Raw genomic sequence first — 12,040 nt, forward strand, 5'->3', positions numbered from 1 at the left:
AGCCTTTGGCAGAATTTGGATTCAGAAATATCTTTTTTACTCTCCTACAGTTAATGAGCTACAGACTTCATAGTTTCGTTTGTCCGTTCGCCTTTGCGTTTAAGAAACATGCTGGGCAGACCCTGTGCTGGCCAGTTCCTGAAGCCAAGACAGTGCAGTTCTAGACGGCTGAGTCTCCAGGGGAAGGGAGAGGAAGGGATGCTCAGGTCAGCACCACTGGCCAGCAGGCGTGCTGGTGAAGGTGACTGAAGGACAGTTACACAGAGTAAGTCCACAGCAGGAGGGTAGGGCTCCCTTAACTCTTCTTTATGTTTAGTGATGTTGGTAGGTGATAAGAATATAGATAGTAATAAAAATGGTTTTAAAGAGCCTTTTAAATCTTTGGGCAAGGGCATAAAGCTGTTTATATCCAAAGAATGTGGCTCTGAGAGCCATGGTTGAAGCAGTCTCTCCTCCTGTTGGCCTGGCTCCTAGGCTGTCCCCAATGAGTGACCATAGTGACAGACTGGCTGGTTCTCAAGGATCAATACCTGTGACTTTGGGGACCCAGGTTACATGCTCTTAAGTTGCCCTTCATTTTAAAGCCTCTACCAGTGTGGTTTTCCCTTATTTTATTATAATGTAAACGCAGAGTTAAAGTCATTTCACTTTGTGGAATCAGTAGCTGCCAAATAGGGTCGTATGCGTCCAAGGGAAAATGGCTGATTTTAAACTATCCTATGTTTTCAAAATGTAATATTTCCAAGTAAATAGTTTCTCACTGTGGAAACATCCTTTTGCTTGTGACAAGGATCTTAGGAAGAAACTCCTGCCACATAGGAAAACGAGGTGCCCATCTCTGGCTCTTTCTTTTTTTCCCTTTTCACGTCTCTGGTGCTGCACAGTGACACCAAGCTAACAGCCCATGCCAGCTCCCGGCAGAGGTCCCCATGTCACTTCCTGGGTGAGCTGGACCTGCTTGTGAAGCTTCTTGTCCTCTGCTTCCAGAGCTGTGGGACGCCACACCTTACATACATTGTGATGTTGTCTTCACAAGCCACCAGAGTCCATTTTACAGATTTCTGTGGATATAACATTCATAGGGGACAGACATTGTGTGACTCCAAGCCTCAGGATGTATGTGCGTGCTTTTGCGTATGTGCATGTCTGTGTGTGTGTGTATGCACGAGTGTGTATTTACACTCTGTATGCAGTATTAGTACTTTAAGTCTCATACACTCGGGTGATTGGTTTAACTTTCCAGCTCTCCACAATGAAGAATATCATCATTAAAATGTTAGTATGTGGTAGTGGTGCTTTAAAAACTGCAGCGGTATTTTTTCATATTTAAATTAGTCAATTCTGTCTTCTGTCATGGAGTCCTGAATAATCTCATGCCTGCAGAGATGGGAGTGAGTGAAAACCTGCTCCACTATTTCTTCTTCCAGGATTCTGAAGGAGTAGAGATCATGTTAGGAGTCTGTGCCAGTGGTCTGTTGATATACCGTGACCGGCTTCGGATAAACAGATTTGCGTGGCCCAAGGTCTTAAAGATTTCTTATAAACGGAACAACTTTTACATTAAAATCCGACCAGGAGAGGTAAGTACATCGGTATCTCCACAGGCTCTTGGAAGGAAGATTCCCAAGTGCAAGCAGAAATATAAACCGTGTGTTGGTGAATTCCAAGCACTGTGGAACACGGGGAATTATGTCTAAATGCCTCTGAGCATTGGTTGTAGGTTTCTCCAGGAAATAGCAATATGTTCTCTTCTTTATTAGGCCATTCTAGTTTGTTTGTTTTTTAAAACCAACTACGAACATTGGTTGAAAGGACCTTTAAAATTCTATTTTAATGTAGAATGGACATGCTTCTACTGTGGTGAAGATCTCTCTTCCCCTGTTAACCTGGTGCCTCTCACATCAGTAACTTCAACATAACATGCTCTACCGTGTAAGGAGTGGACTCTGAATGCAGTTACTTATCCGTTTTATTCGTTAGAGAACTAATAAAAGAATACGAATTGTTAATATTCTTTACACCACAATGAACTTACATCTTCCTTGATGATCTGTTCATGGTGCGGGGTAAATGCCTTCTGTTTTCCCCACTTAGGGGAAAATTCATACATTTTCCTATAATTTCTAATAGGTGTGACTAACATAGTAAAGGCTCCCAAACCCAGTCCCTGCCCTTTTGTGTATCTGAACAGTTTCTGGCATGATACAGGGATCTCTCTCAAGCTTTTGTCTCTCTACTGAAGTTTCTTGGTGGAAAATCATTTTTCAAAATGAAATGTAAGGCTGGAGAGATGGCTTTGTGGCTAAGGGCACCCACTCTCGCAGAGGACCGGATAGATTTTGTTACCAGGGTCCACACGGTGGCTTACATACATCTGTAACCCCATTTCCAGAGGATAAGATGCTACCTTCCAGTGTAATACATACCTGCAGACAAAACACTCATATATAAATCTTTAGAAAGTTTAAAAATTAAAATATACAAGGATCAAATATAATATGAATTTAAAATAATAATAATAATCTATAATGGCATAATAAGTGAGCACTCCACCTGATTATATGTGAAGTTGTGGTATTTTGAAAAATAGATTTTTAAAGATTGTATGATCAACACTTAATGCACATACAGTCATGTGAATTCAGTGAAAACTGAGCAGCAGTTTCTTTCTGAACAGGGTTGAACATGAGAAACAGACACACATTACCTGCTTTTTGCTTAAGGTATTTTCTGTTTATCTTTTATGGATCAGAGAAACAGTGAGAGCAGAAAGCTGTAGCACCCGCTGCACACAAAATGGTGTTCTGCAGATGTGAGCAGGCGGTGTTGGGGGAGGTCAGAAGGGAGAGTTGGTGACATGAGCTAAGGGACAGTTTAGGGCATAACATCCAGGAGGAAGGCTTTGCCTTGTAAATTTCATAATGAAATCCCAACCACCAGTGAGACAATGGTAAGATCCAATTGACCCAGAGGCCATGAAGGAAGACTGGATGGAACAGGTTTGTGAGAGGGTTCCAGACAGATTGTAATCATTGGAATGGGATGGGGATGGAAATAAAGGGAGAAGTTTCCAGAAGTGTCAGCAGTTTCTGTTCCCGTGAGTGGCATTGGCAAAGATGATCTTACCCATGAAAAGTTGGCAAAATTTTTCAGAAAATAATATTGAAATTCTTTTAACACAGATCTGCTCCCAGATCTTTGGATTCTCTGAATTATTAACACTTTGCCCTTTGTTTTGATGTTGAGTTTTACAAATCACACAGGAGAAATAAAGTCAGGAGATATCATGAAACAAAAGTCTTTAAAAAAAACACAAAAATGACTCAGTCAGTTGATAGACTTGGCAAAGTGAAGGAAGAGTTTAAGGATTAGTTCTCGCATGGTAGACAATAATGAGTCACCAGCTGTATACAACTTACTGAAGGCCTTAGGCATAGCATACATTAAATGGGGAAAAAGGGGGTCTAAAAGGAGGCTTTAATAAATACTGTGTGTGTGTGTGTGTGTGTGTGTGTGTGTGTGTGTGTGTGTGTGTGTTAGGGCTTTATCCTGTGAACAGACACCATGACCAAGACAACTCTTACATGAACAACATTTCATTGGGACTTGTTTACAGGATCAGAGGTTCAGTCCATTATCATCAAGGCGGGAACATGGCAGCATCCAGACAGGCATGGTGCAGGAGGAACTGAGAGTTCTACACCTTCATCTGAAGGCTGCTAACAAAATAGTGACTTCCAGGCAGTTAAGATTAGGGTCTTAAAGCCCATGCCCACAGGGACACACCTAGTCCAACACACCAAGGCCACTCCTCCTAATAATGCCACTCCCTGGTTCAAGGATATTCAAACCATCTCAGTGGGCCTCTGTGTTCAAGAGAGGACAGACGAGGAGCAGACAGCCACAGACAATAAGGGACTACGCTCCACATGGCGTGCAGGAGTCTCTGTGTAAAGTGATTCACTGGCAGTTTTGTGGCTACACAGAGATTGTGCAGAATGGGAATGGGGGAAAGTACTCAATGACCATGTAAGAGTTCGGAGGCATTAGGAGCATCTGCCAGGGTGCATGAGGGTAAGTGAGCGGTGTGTCCTCAGGGGCAACAACAGACGGTGGCTCCTGCTTCCTCAGCTGTGACAGATGAGAGTGAATAAGGCTTTGGGGTGTGTCAGATCAGGTGGGAAGAAACGTTTACCCTTTATCCTCATCTTTGAGTTAATTACCCATGGCACACAAGCTCTGCTGACACAAACCAGAGTGGGAAGCGTCTCTGTTCCCACTAACGAGCCTCTAGAATCGGGGAGAAGAGTGGGGGTTCATCCAAAGGCTGGAAGGAGGAGCTGAGTTAGAAAGAACATGGCTACCAGATCCTGCTGCACATGGGTAGGAGGAACGGCCCCAGTGCTCTGTAAAGAAAGTTGACAAGGAATCTTATATTTCAGAGCACCTAGTAGAGATGATACTGAATATTCTCAGCATTAAGTCATGGGCCTGTTTCAGATGAGTACCCCAAACGATCCCTAATTTTATTGACACATCTCGCATGGAGAATGAGCCTATTCTTGACACCCCGTGGCCTGAGTGCTCTGCTCTTAGATGCTAGATGCAGTGGTAAAGGATGGAGCTAAGTTAACAGCCACAGCTCTCACTAGGATATTCAGACAACAGCGGTTTTTCTAAATCTACAGCAGTTTACCACTCTACAGGGATGACTGAATCAAACACGAAACTGGGGAAGGCAACTTCTGATGTGTTTTCCAATTCCCTACCCAGTTAGCTGAGAGACAAGAAAGAGGTCAGCGGTGATCATATCCCATGCCAGGTGTTTGATTCCTCACCTTAGAGCTTTGCCACATTAGTAACTTTTGCTGTTAATATCAGTGCTCCGGTTGTTCTGTGCTCTTTGGATTAAGCCCTTATGATAAGGTCGTTGCCCTCTGCTGGCCTGATGTATTATGGCGCCTGCAGACACCAAAAGCAGGTGGTGGTGCATCTGTAATATCAAAATATCACACAGCAGAGCAGATATTTATCTTGAAATGACTGACAGGGAATCTATGAAGATTGTCAACAAGGCAGGAAATATGAAAATGTGCTCTGCCCATTGTGATGATCATATAGAGATGTATTAACATTCAGTATTGTAGCCACAGTGGAGCACATGCGAAACCTCAGCAACATCATAGAAATAGCAAGGCATCAGCTGTGGAGAAAGGATATAGACTCCATCAGGTACAGGAAGATGTCATTTCTTTGTCTGCAGTGGATGACTTCTACATTTGTATTAATTTGGTGTTAATTTAGTTCAAGCTCAAGGTGAGATCAGGATGAACTGGTCTCTGGAGGGAATCCATGCATCTCCTGATTTGAGTTTAGATTTTTTATAAGACACACAATTGTATAGGCACTGCGTGCCAAACAGTTATCTACACTTCAAGCATTTCTAAGGTTAAAGCTGACAGAAAATGAATGACTCCTTAGCGTGAATCTGGCATAGCTTCCAACCCAGTAAGTGACAAAGAATTAGGACCCGAGTCTTCACAGTGTTCGCAAGGTTCATATTTATAACCCAACGATCATTTCAGCTTCTCCTGTTTTGTCTTGCTTTCATTTTTAGTTTGAGCAATTTGAAAGCACCATTGGGTTCAAGTTGCCGAACCACAGGGCTGCCAAGCGCCTCTGGAAAGTGTGTGTGGAGCATCATACATTTTTCAGGTAGGAAGCAAATATTTAGGTTTCTTCTTAACAAAGTTTTGAACTGTTGGAGCCACTTTTACTAGAGGGAAAACATTGTAGAGAAAAACATCATGGAGCCTTTCTGCTCCTCTGATCAGAATCACTGTTCCTCCTCCTTATCCGAATGTCCCTTTTTAAAAATCTACATGCATGACTGCACCACCCTCCCTCCCTCTCTCTGACCCTCCCTCCCTCTCTCATTGTGTGTACGTACATGTGTGTGCATGTGTAGGTCTAAGCATGTCACTTTACACATGTAGGCCAGAGTGTAACTTGGATAGTCCCTCTTCACCTCCTACTGTTTTAAGACGGGCTCCGTTGCTCCTGGTGCTCCACGTTGCTCACACGGCCCGGCCAGCTCCCCTGGCTCAGCTCCGGCTCCCTATAGATACGCTGGTCCTACAGGATCGACCTTGAGCAGATCTCAGTGGGCTCTGGGGATCCAAACTCAGGTTTTCATGCTTATGAAGCAAGTATGTCACATATTGAGACAGTCTCACTATGTAATCCAAGCTGTTCTGAGGCTCCCAATCCTCCTGTGGTCATAGACCTGTGCTCCAATCCCCAGGTCACACACTGAAAGCTTGTGTAAAATCCTAAAGGAACATGTGACAAATGTGAAGGATTTTCCTTGATTTATCTTTATCTGTTCATGCCCTTTCTTTATACCATGTGTCTTTATCGTTATATTTCATAATTGTGAATTATCCTGTCTGTCCCCTTCCCCTTCTCTCTGTGTGTCTATGCATACATTTGTGTATGTGTGCATATGCGTGAATGTATGTCTGTATATGTCTCTGTATATGTATGCATGTGTGTGTATATGTATATGTATGTCTGTGTGTACATGTATGCACGTATGTGTGTTGACCTCAAACTTCTTACCCTTCCACGTTTACCTCCTAAATGCAAGAGTTAAAGACATTTGTAAAAAAAAAAAAAAAAAAAAAAAAAAAAAAATGTGTAGGGATGGAACCCAGACCTTGGCATATGAGACAAGCATTCTACCACCAAGCTGTACCCCCCTATTCTGCCCAACCCACATTTTCTTTAACTTCTGCATAGCATCCCCAGTTCAAATATGCTGTATGTGTTGATAATGTCTCCTATCAACTCAGATTCGTTCAGCTGTAAGTTGCACGTTAAACTGTTAGCACAGAAAGCCCACTGCTGGGTTTCAAATACCATCTGAAGGTAAGTTCACATTTCTGGTATTTTCTTGAATACCTTTAGACTATTGCTGCCAGAAGCACCTCCAAAGAAATTCCTGACCTTGGGCTCCAAGTTCCGCTACAGTGGCAGAACCCAGGCGCAAACGAGGAGAGCCAGCGCACTGATTGACCGCCCAGCGCCTTACTTCGAACGCTCGTCCAGCAAACGATACACCATGTCTCGCAGCTTGGACGGAGGTAGGCACTGCCGACTGGCCTCGGGAAACTTGGTAGCTCCACAGCAGGGTGTAGGAAACTACCACGGGTTTTAGGTAAACAGACATTTCCTAACACTGCAGAATGTCGTGATGTGAACCTGAACAGCTGAATGACAGGTGTTTGAACCATCGTCTCCAAAATATATCTCGTCAGTCTGTTTTCCTGTGAGTTCTCGTAGGAGTACTTCAGCTAGGAACCTGGGGGAGGATGTCTTCACTGTCAAGGTGGGGCTTGCCCTCCCCAAATCAGTTCTCTTCCAGGAAGATCTTCAGGGATGAACAAGAGGAAAACTATAAGTTAAATACATATCTGTTTCTAAAAAATTAGGGAAATTAAGAACCATGGTATCTGGGAGAAAACATTGCTGTAGTTGATGACCCTGTTTGCTGTCTAGTCTGACAGCGACCCCTCCTCGGCTGACCTAAGAGAAGAGCTTCATCCTGAGTTTTCAGGTTTTGTGTGTGGCATGCGATGCTTCACAACAGAGGGCTCTTTTTGCCTCAGCACACTAGCAGTCGTGGTGCTTAGGACCGGGGTGTGGGCGGATCTAACTCAGCACATAGCCACGGCCTGGCTCGTGGAAGACTCCTTTTATCCTCTGAATGGCTAAAGAATTGGGCATTTCTGAAAAGTATGCACCATGTTAATAAGCAAACCTGAATAAAAGGGGAAGTTAGGTTGCTAGAGACACACTTTCCTCATGTATGTTTCTGCTGTTCCTTGTTGGGTCTTAACACTCCTCATTCCTCTTATCCCAAGGTAGCAGTGGGCGAGGGACTCCCTAGAACCCGGACTAAGAGGCAGCCATGCTGTACTGTGAGCTGTGTTGTACATATTGCTACTAATGCAGAAAGAACATTTATGTAGATATGTAGGAAAATACATCCTTGAGCCAGGGCTCTGTGGCCTTCAGTTTAATCATATAAAGAAGACATTAGACCACCTTCACCCTTTCCCGGGCTTGTTTTGAAGGACAGATGTGTGGAAAGCAATCTTCATGTTGTTAATAGAATTGTCACTGTAGTTATGTGGGTGATTATTCTTAGAGGCTTCTGTGAGCTGGCCGCAACATGAATTACAGTCGGCCTTCGTGTGTGAAGTTTCTGACTCTGCAGTCAACCAAGTGTAGATCAAAACTGAGGATTGAAAATATGATGGACTTCAGGGTGCATAGGGGTTTCCCTTACCAAGCAGGCCCAGGACCCTACTAGGTTCAGCTCTGTCCCTAGCATCAGAAGACATGATAGACAGACCTACAGACAGCCAACAGACACAGCCTGCATTAATTTGTCTCTCTCTAAACAGTACGTTGCGTTAACTTACATTGTGCTGAGTATTAAAACCAGTAGAGATGGCTTAAACACTGGAGACAAATTGTGTATGTGAAAGATGTGGCATTTCCGTAAGGGACTTGAGCATCAGTATTCTGAGAACTGAATGGCGAGAGAGGACGCTGCCATTCTGTGCCCCTCAGTGTTCCCAGACCCAGGTCCGTTCGCCGTTGAATCAGGACATGAAAATCTCCATGTTGACGCCACAGCTTTTTCCTGCTCTTTAGAGACTCTTCACTAACCATTTGTGTGTCTTCTAAGTCAGAATTTGAGGAACCTTTGTAGACTCACACCTTCCTTTCCCCTGAACATTGTCCGTCTTGTTTCCTCTTGGTCTTTGTGTGAGAATGACTGTGAGGAAAGAGAAGACAGTTGTGAGATCAGTGGACTTTCTACCCAATGACGTTAGTATGTGCCGTCTCCTCTGTTGCCCTGCCTGCTGTTCTAGTATGTTCTCTGCGGTGGAGTAGGTGCCGTTCCTGCATGTTGGAACATTAATCTGCTTTCTGACAAGACAACAGCCTGCATTTAACGGCGTGAACGGCTGCTGAGAAACCATGTTTCCTATGAGCTTCTCATCAGCATAAAGAGCCAGAGACTATCTTAGTGAAGGATTTCATTTAGAATCCTTTTTATTTGTTTATTTATTTATTTATTTATTGTTTTGGTTGGTGTTTTAAAGTGCCAGAAATGTGAATTCTGGTCATATTTTTGTCTGTGATCAACTGTGGAGTATTTGCAAAGCGGTGCTTTTAAGTTTCAGTCCGTTTTTATATTTAAGCTCTAAAAGAATGGCTAACAACATTTAAAATCGGTCTGAATTAAGCACTCACTAGAGGGAGCGTCCTTCACTAAGACAGCAGCTGGATAAGGGCTGAGCCGCACCCCACGCTCACACTCTCTGTCTTTGCATGGGCTTTGCTTGCTGCCAGTGTTTGTCTGAGAGTGAATGGACCTACACATCTTCACGGCCGGGGAAATGAAAACGTTTCCTTACATTAACATTCTACACTCTCTGCCAAAATGATTAGACCTTATCACTGTGCTTTGAGCTTTCACATCGTGAGAGTGATGGTCTTCAACACTGAAAACAATAGAAGCAGTCCATCCCTCCTTTGATGGAGGGCATGTCCAAGGATATGCTCAAAGTCAAGTGATTAGAGTATTTGCTGTAAATACTACTGTGAATTGTTGAACTCACTGTGAATCGGGTATGGGTGCCCAACCATTGCTCTTGCGAGTAAAAGCAGCCTCCTCTCCCTCAAGTCCTCCCCACCCCACCAGAGAGCACAGGAATGCTGAGCATATTCTAGGGTTCAAGACATGGCATTTAAATGATTTTAAAACACTGGTCCAGGTGATGCTAAAGATGCAGTGCTTGGGTGGAGGATGAAGGTCCCTGCAGCTCTCCCTGCCTCACTCAGACCAGCCTGATATTTTACGTTGGTAATAGTACCATGTGGCATTGTTGTTCTGTCTTCTGACTTAACTATTTGGGATTTTATTTCCCTGGTTGTATTTGCTTTTAGCCTCAGTGAATGAAAATCATGAAATGTACATGAAGGATTCTGTGTCTGCTGCAGAGGTGGGTACAGGCCAGTACTCTACAACAAAGGGCATCTCTCAGACCAACCTGATCACCACTGTGACTCCAGAGAAAAAGGCTGAAGAGGAGCGCGTGGAGGAAGAGGACAGAAGGAAGAAGGCCGAGGAAGCCACGCCTGTCACAGCCCTCCGGCACGAGGGAAAGGTACAGCTTTCGGCTGCCTTCCAGAGCTGTCCCCAGCTCTTCCTAACAACTCAGTCATTCTCAGATGGTCAACCAGGAGTCTGTTAAGGTGGAGGAGTATTCAGACTCCAGCACTGGTCATGTTCACGTCAGGTTTTATATTATTATTACTATTATCATTATTATCATTTCAGCATTTTCTCTAAAAGTTGTTTCTTTAAAAGCTTTTTGAAAAATTTTAACAAGGGGTATGTCTTACAAGACTTTCAACGGCTGTTCTGCTCTTTTGAAATGCTCTGGGTAGTGCAATTCCTTTTTCTGCTTAGACTCACAGTTTACAACTGTTGCTAGAGCTATTGAATGTTTCTGGCCTCACTCTTCCCTCCAAGTATGGTATGCCTTCCTAGACATTAGGGAAATACATCTTCATTTTCTGAGGACATGTACCCTGAGTGACCATAACCTGAGTATATTTCATTCCTCAGTTCTCTAACTATAATGTGATATGCAAAGGCGTGGCCATGTGTTGAAATGGGAGACGAGCCCGTGTTGCAGTGAAGGTGAAAAGCCAGTTTGACATAATAGAATCTCCACGCACTGCCCTTCATGACATCACTTCCCCCCGAATGACATCCTACGTATTGGTTTCTAGTGTCTCAGTATTAGAGCAGCTTGCTAGCAACACAGTTTCAGAGTTAACATTTGTGGGAGGCTCAGGCATAGCAAGAATGGAAACTGGAGCTTCCTGTAACATACTGGGCACACAGAGAGAGGGGCGCACGGAGGGAGGGAAGCATACAGAGGGAAGGGCACACAGAGGGAGGGGCGCACGGAGAGGGGTCAGAGAGAGAGAGGCACACAGCGAGAGTGGCACAGAGAGGGGGTACACAGAGAGAAGGAGCACACATGCAGAGAGGGGGTACACAGAGAAGGAGCAGAGACAGACAGACAGAGGGACACACAGGGGGAGGCACTTAGAGGCATGGGAAATGATCTCTCTTTTAGTTCCTAGTTATCCTGAAATGTGAGTGCATTTGATTCCCTGGAGATTTTTTTTTACATACAAATATTCTTTTTTTAAAAGTGCATAGGACCTCGGGGGGCCTCGTTCCATAAAGATCAGCAGCCTCCTCGGCTGCACTTCTTCAGATAAATCCTGCTCCGAGGACGTGTCCTAGTGGTGAAGAGCTGGCCTAGCATGCATGGCACCTTAGTTTAAAATCCAAGGCTCAAAAACCTAAGCTAACTAAGTAACACTGTCAGTATAGATAAAGGTATTTCAGATCACCCCGTGGATCATTCACTTTTCCTGTTAGGAACGGATCCTTTGTTTTCCAAGCACAAAAGTCAGCACAGAGTCAGAAGTGACAGCCGGCAGGACCTTGGCGTCACTTCTGCTGTCCAAAGTCAGATCTTATAACTGGGGTGCAGTGGGAAGAGGCGATAATCCACCAGAAGTGTAAACGCGGACTGTTCTTACATTTGCTTATACCGAGTCCTCTGAGATGCCCAGTGCCTACAGATGAGCCTCGGTGGCTCTGAATAGATACATAATGGCCAACAGAGAGAAAAGGTTCAATGTTTTCTTCCGACGTATGTCCAGGTTGTCTCCCTTTATTCTGTTTTCTGAAGATCAACCGTGATCCCTACGTGCAGGGACAGACAGCACCCATCTTTGCTCTGTACCATCGCTGTCCCCAGAAATGAAGGACAGTCCCTGAAAGACAGCAGCGCCTTCTGAGATCCGGTGCTGACTGGCTTTACCCGCTGCAAAGCTGTATTCCCAAAAGCCTTTTAATACACGGCACAGAAGA

General features: G+C 44.2%; 1 protein-coding gene across 3 annotated transcripts in view; it reads left to right on the top strand.

Moving 5' to 3' along the window:
- The window catches only part of EPB41L3 (erythrocyte membrane protein band 4.1 like 3), a gene marked incomplete at its 5' end in the record, with an annotated part of 110,456 nt that overhangs the window by 76,185 nt on the left and 22,231 nt on the right, over positions 1–12,040 (top strand). For 2 of the 3 annotated variants that reach the window (XM_080936173.1, XM_080936172.1), the window contains 4 exons: positions 1,428–1,580; positions 5,618–5,715; positions 6,970–7,145; positions 10,081–10,247. In XM_080936173.1, coding sequence (XP_080792299.1) covers positions 1,428–1,580; positions 5,618–5,715; positions 6,970–7,145; positions 10,081–10,247 — 594 coding nt within the window. Of the gene's footprint in view, positions 1–1,427; positions 1,581–5,617; positions 5,716–6,969; positions 7,146–10,026; positions 10,248–12,040 lie in introns of all 3 variants that reach the window. The other variant, XM_080936171.1, reaches the window with a different exon arrangement.

This window comes from Micromys minutus (genome assembly GCF_963924665.1).
Source record: "Micromys minutus genome assembly, chromosome: 23".
NCBI lineage: Eukaryota > Metazoa > Chordata > Mammalia > Rodentia > Muridae > Micromys > Micromys minutus.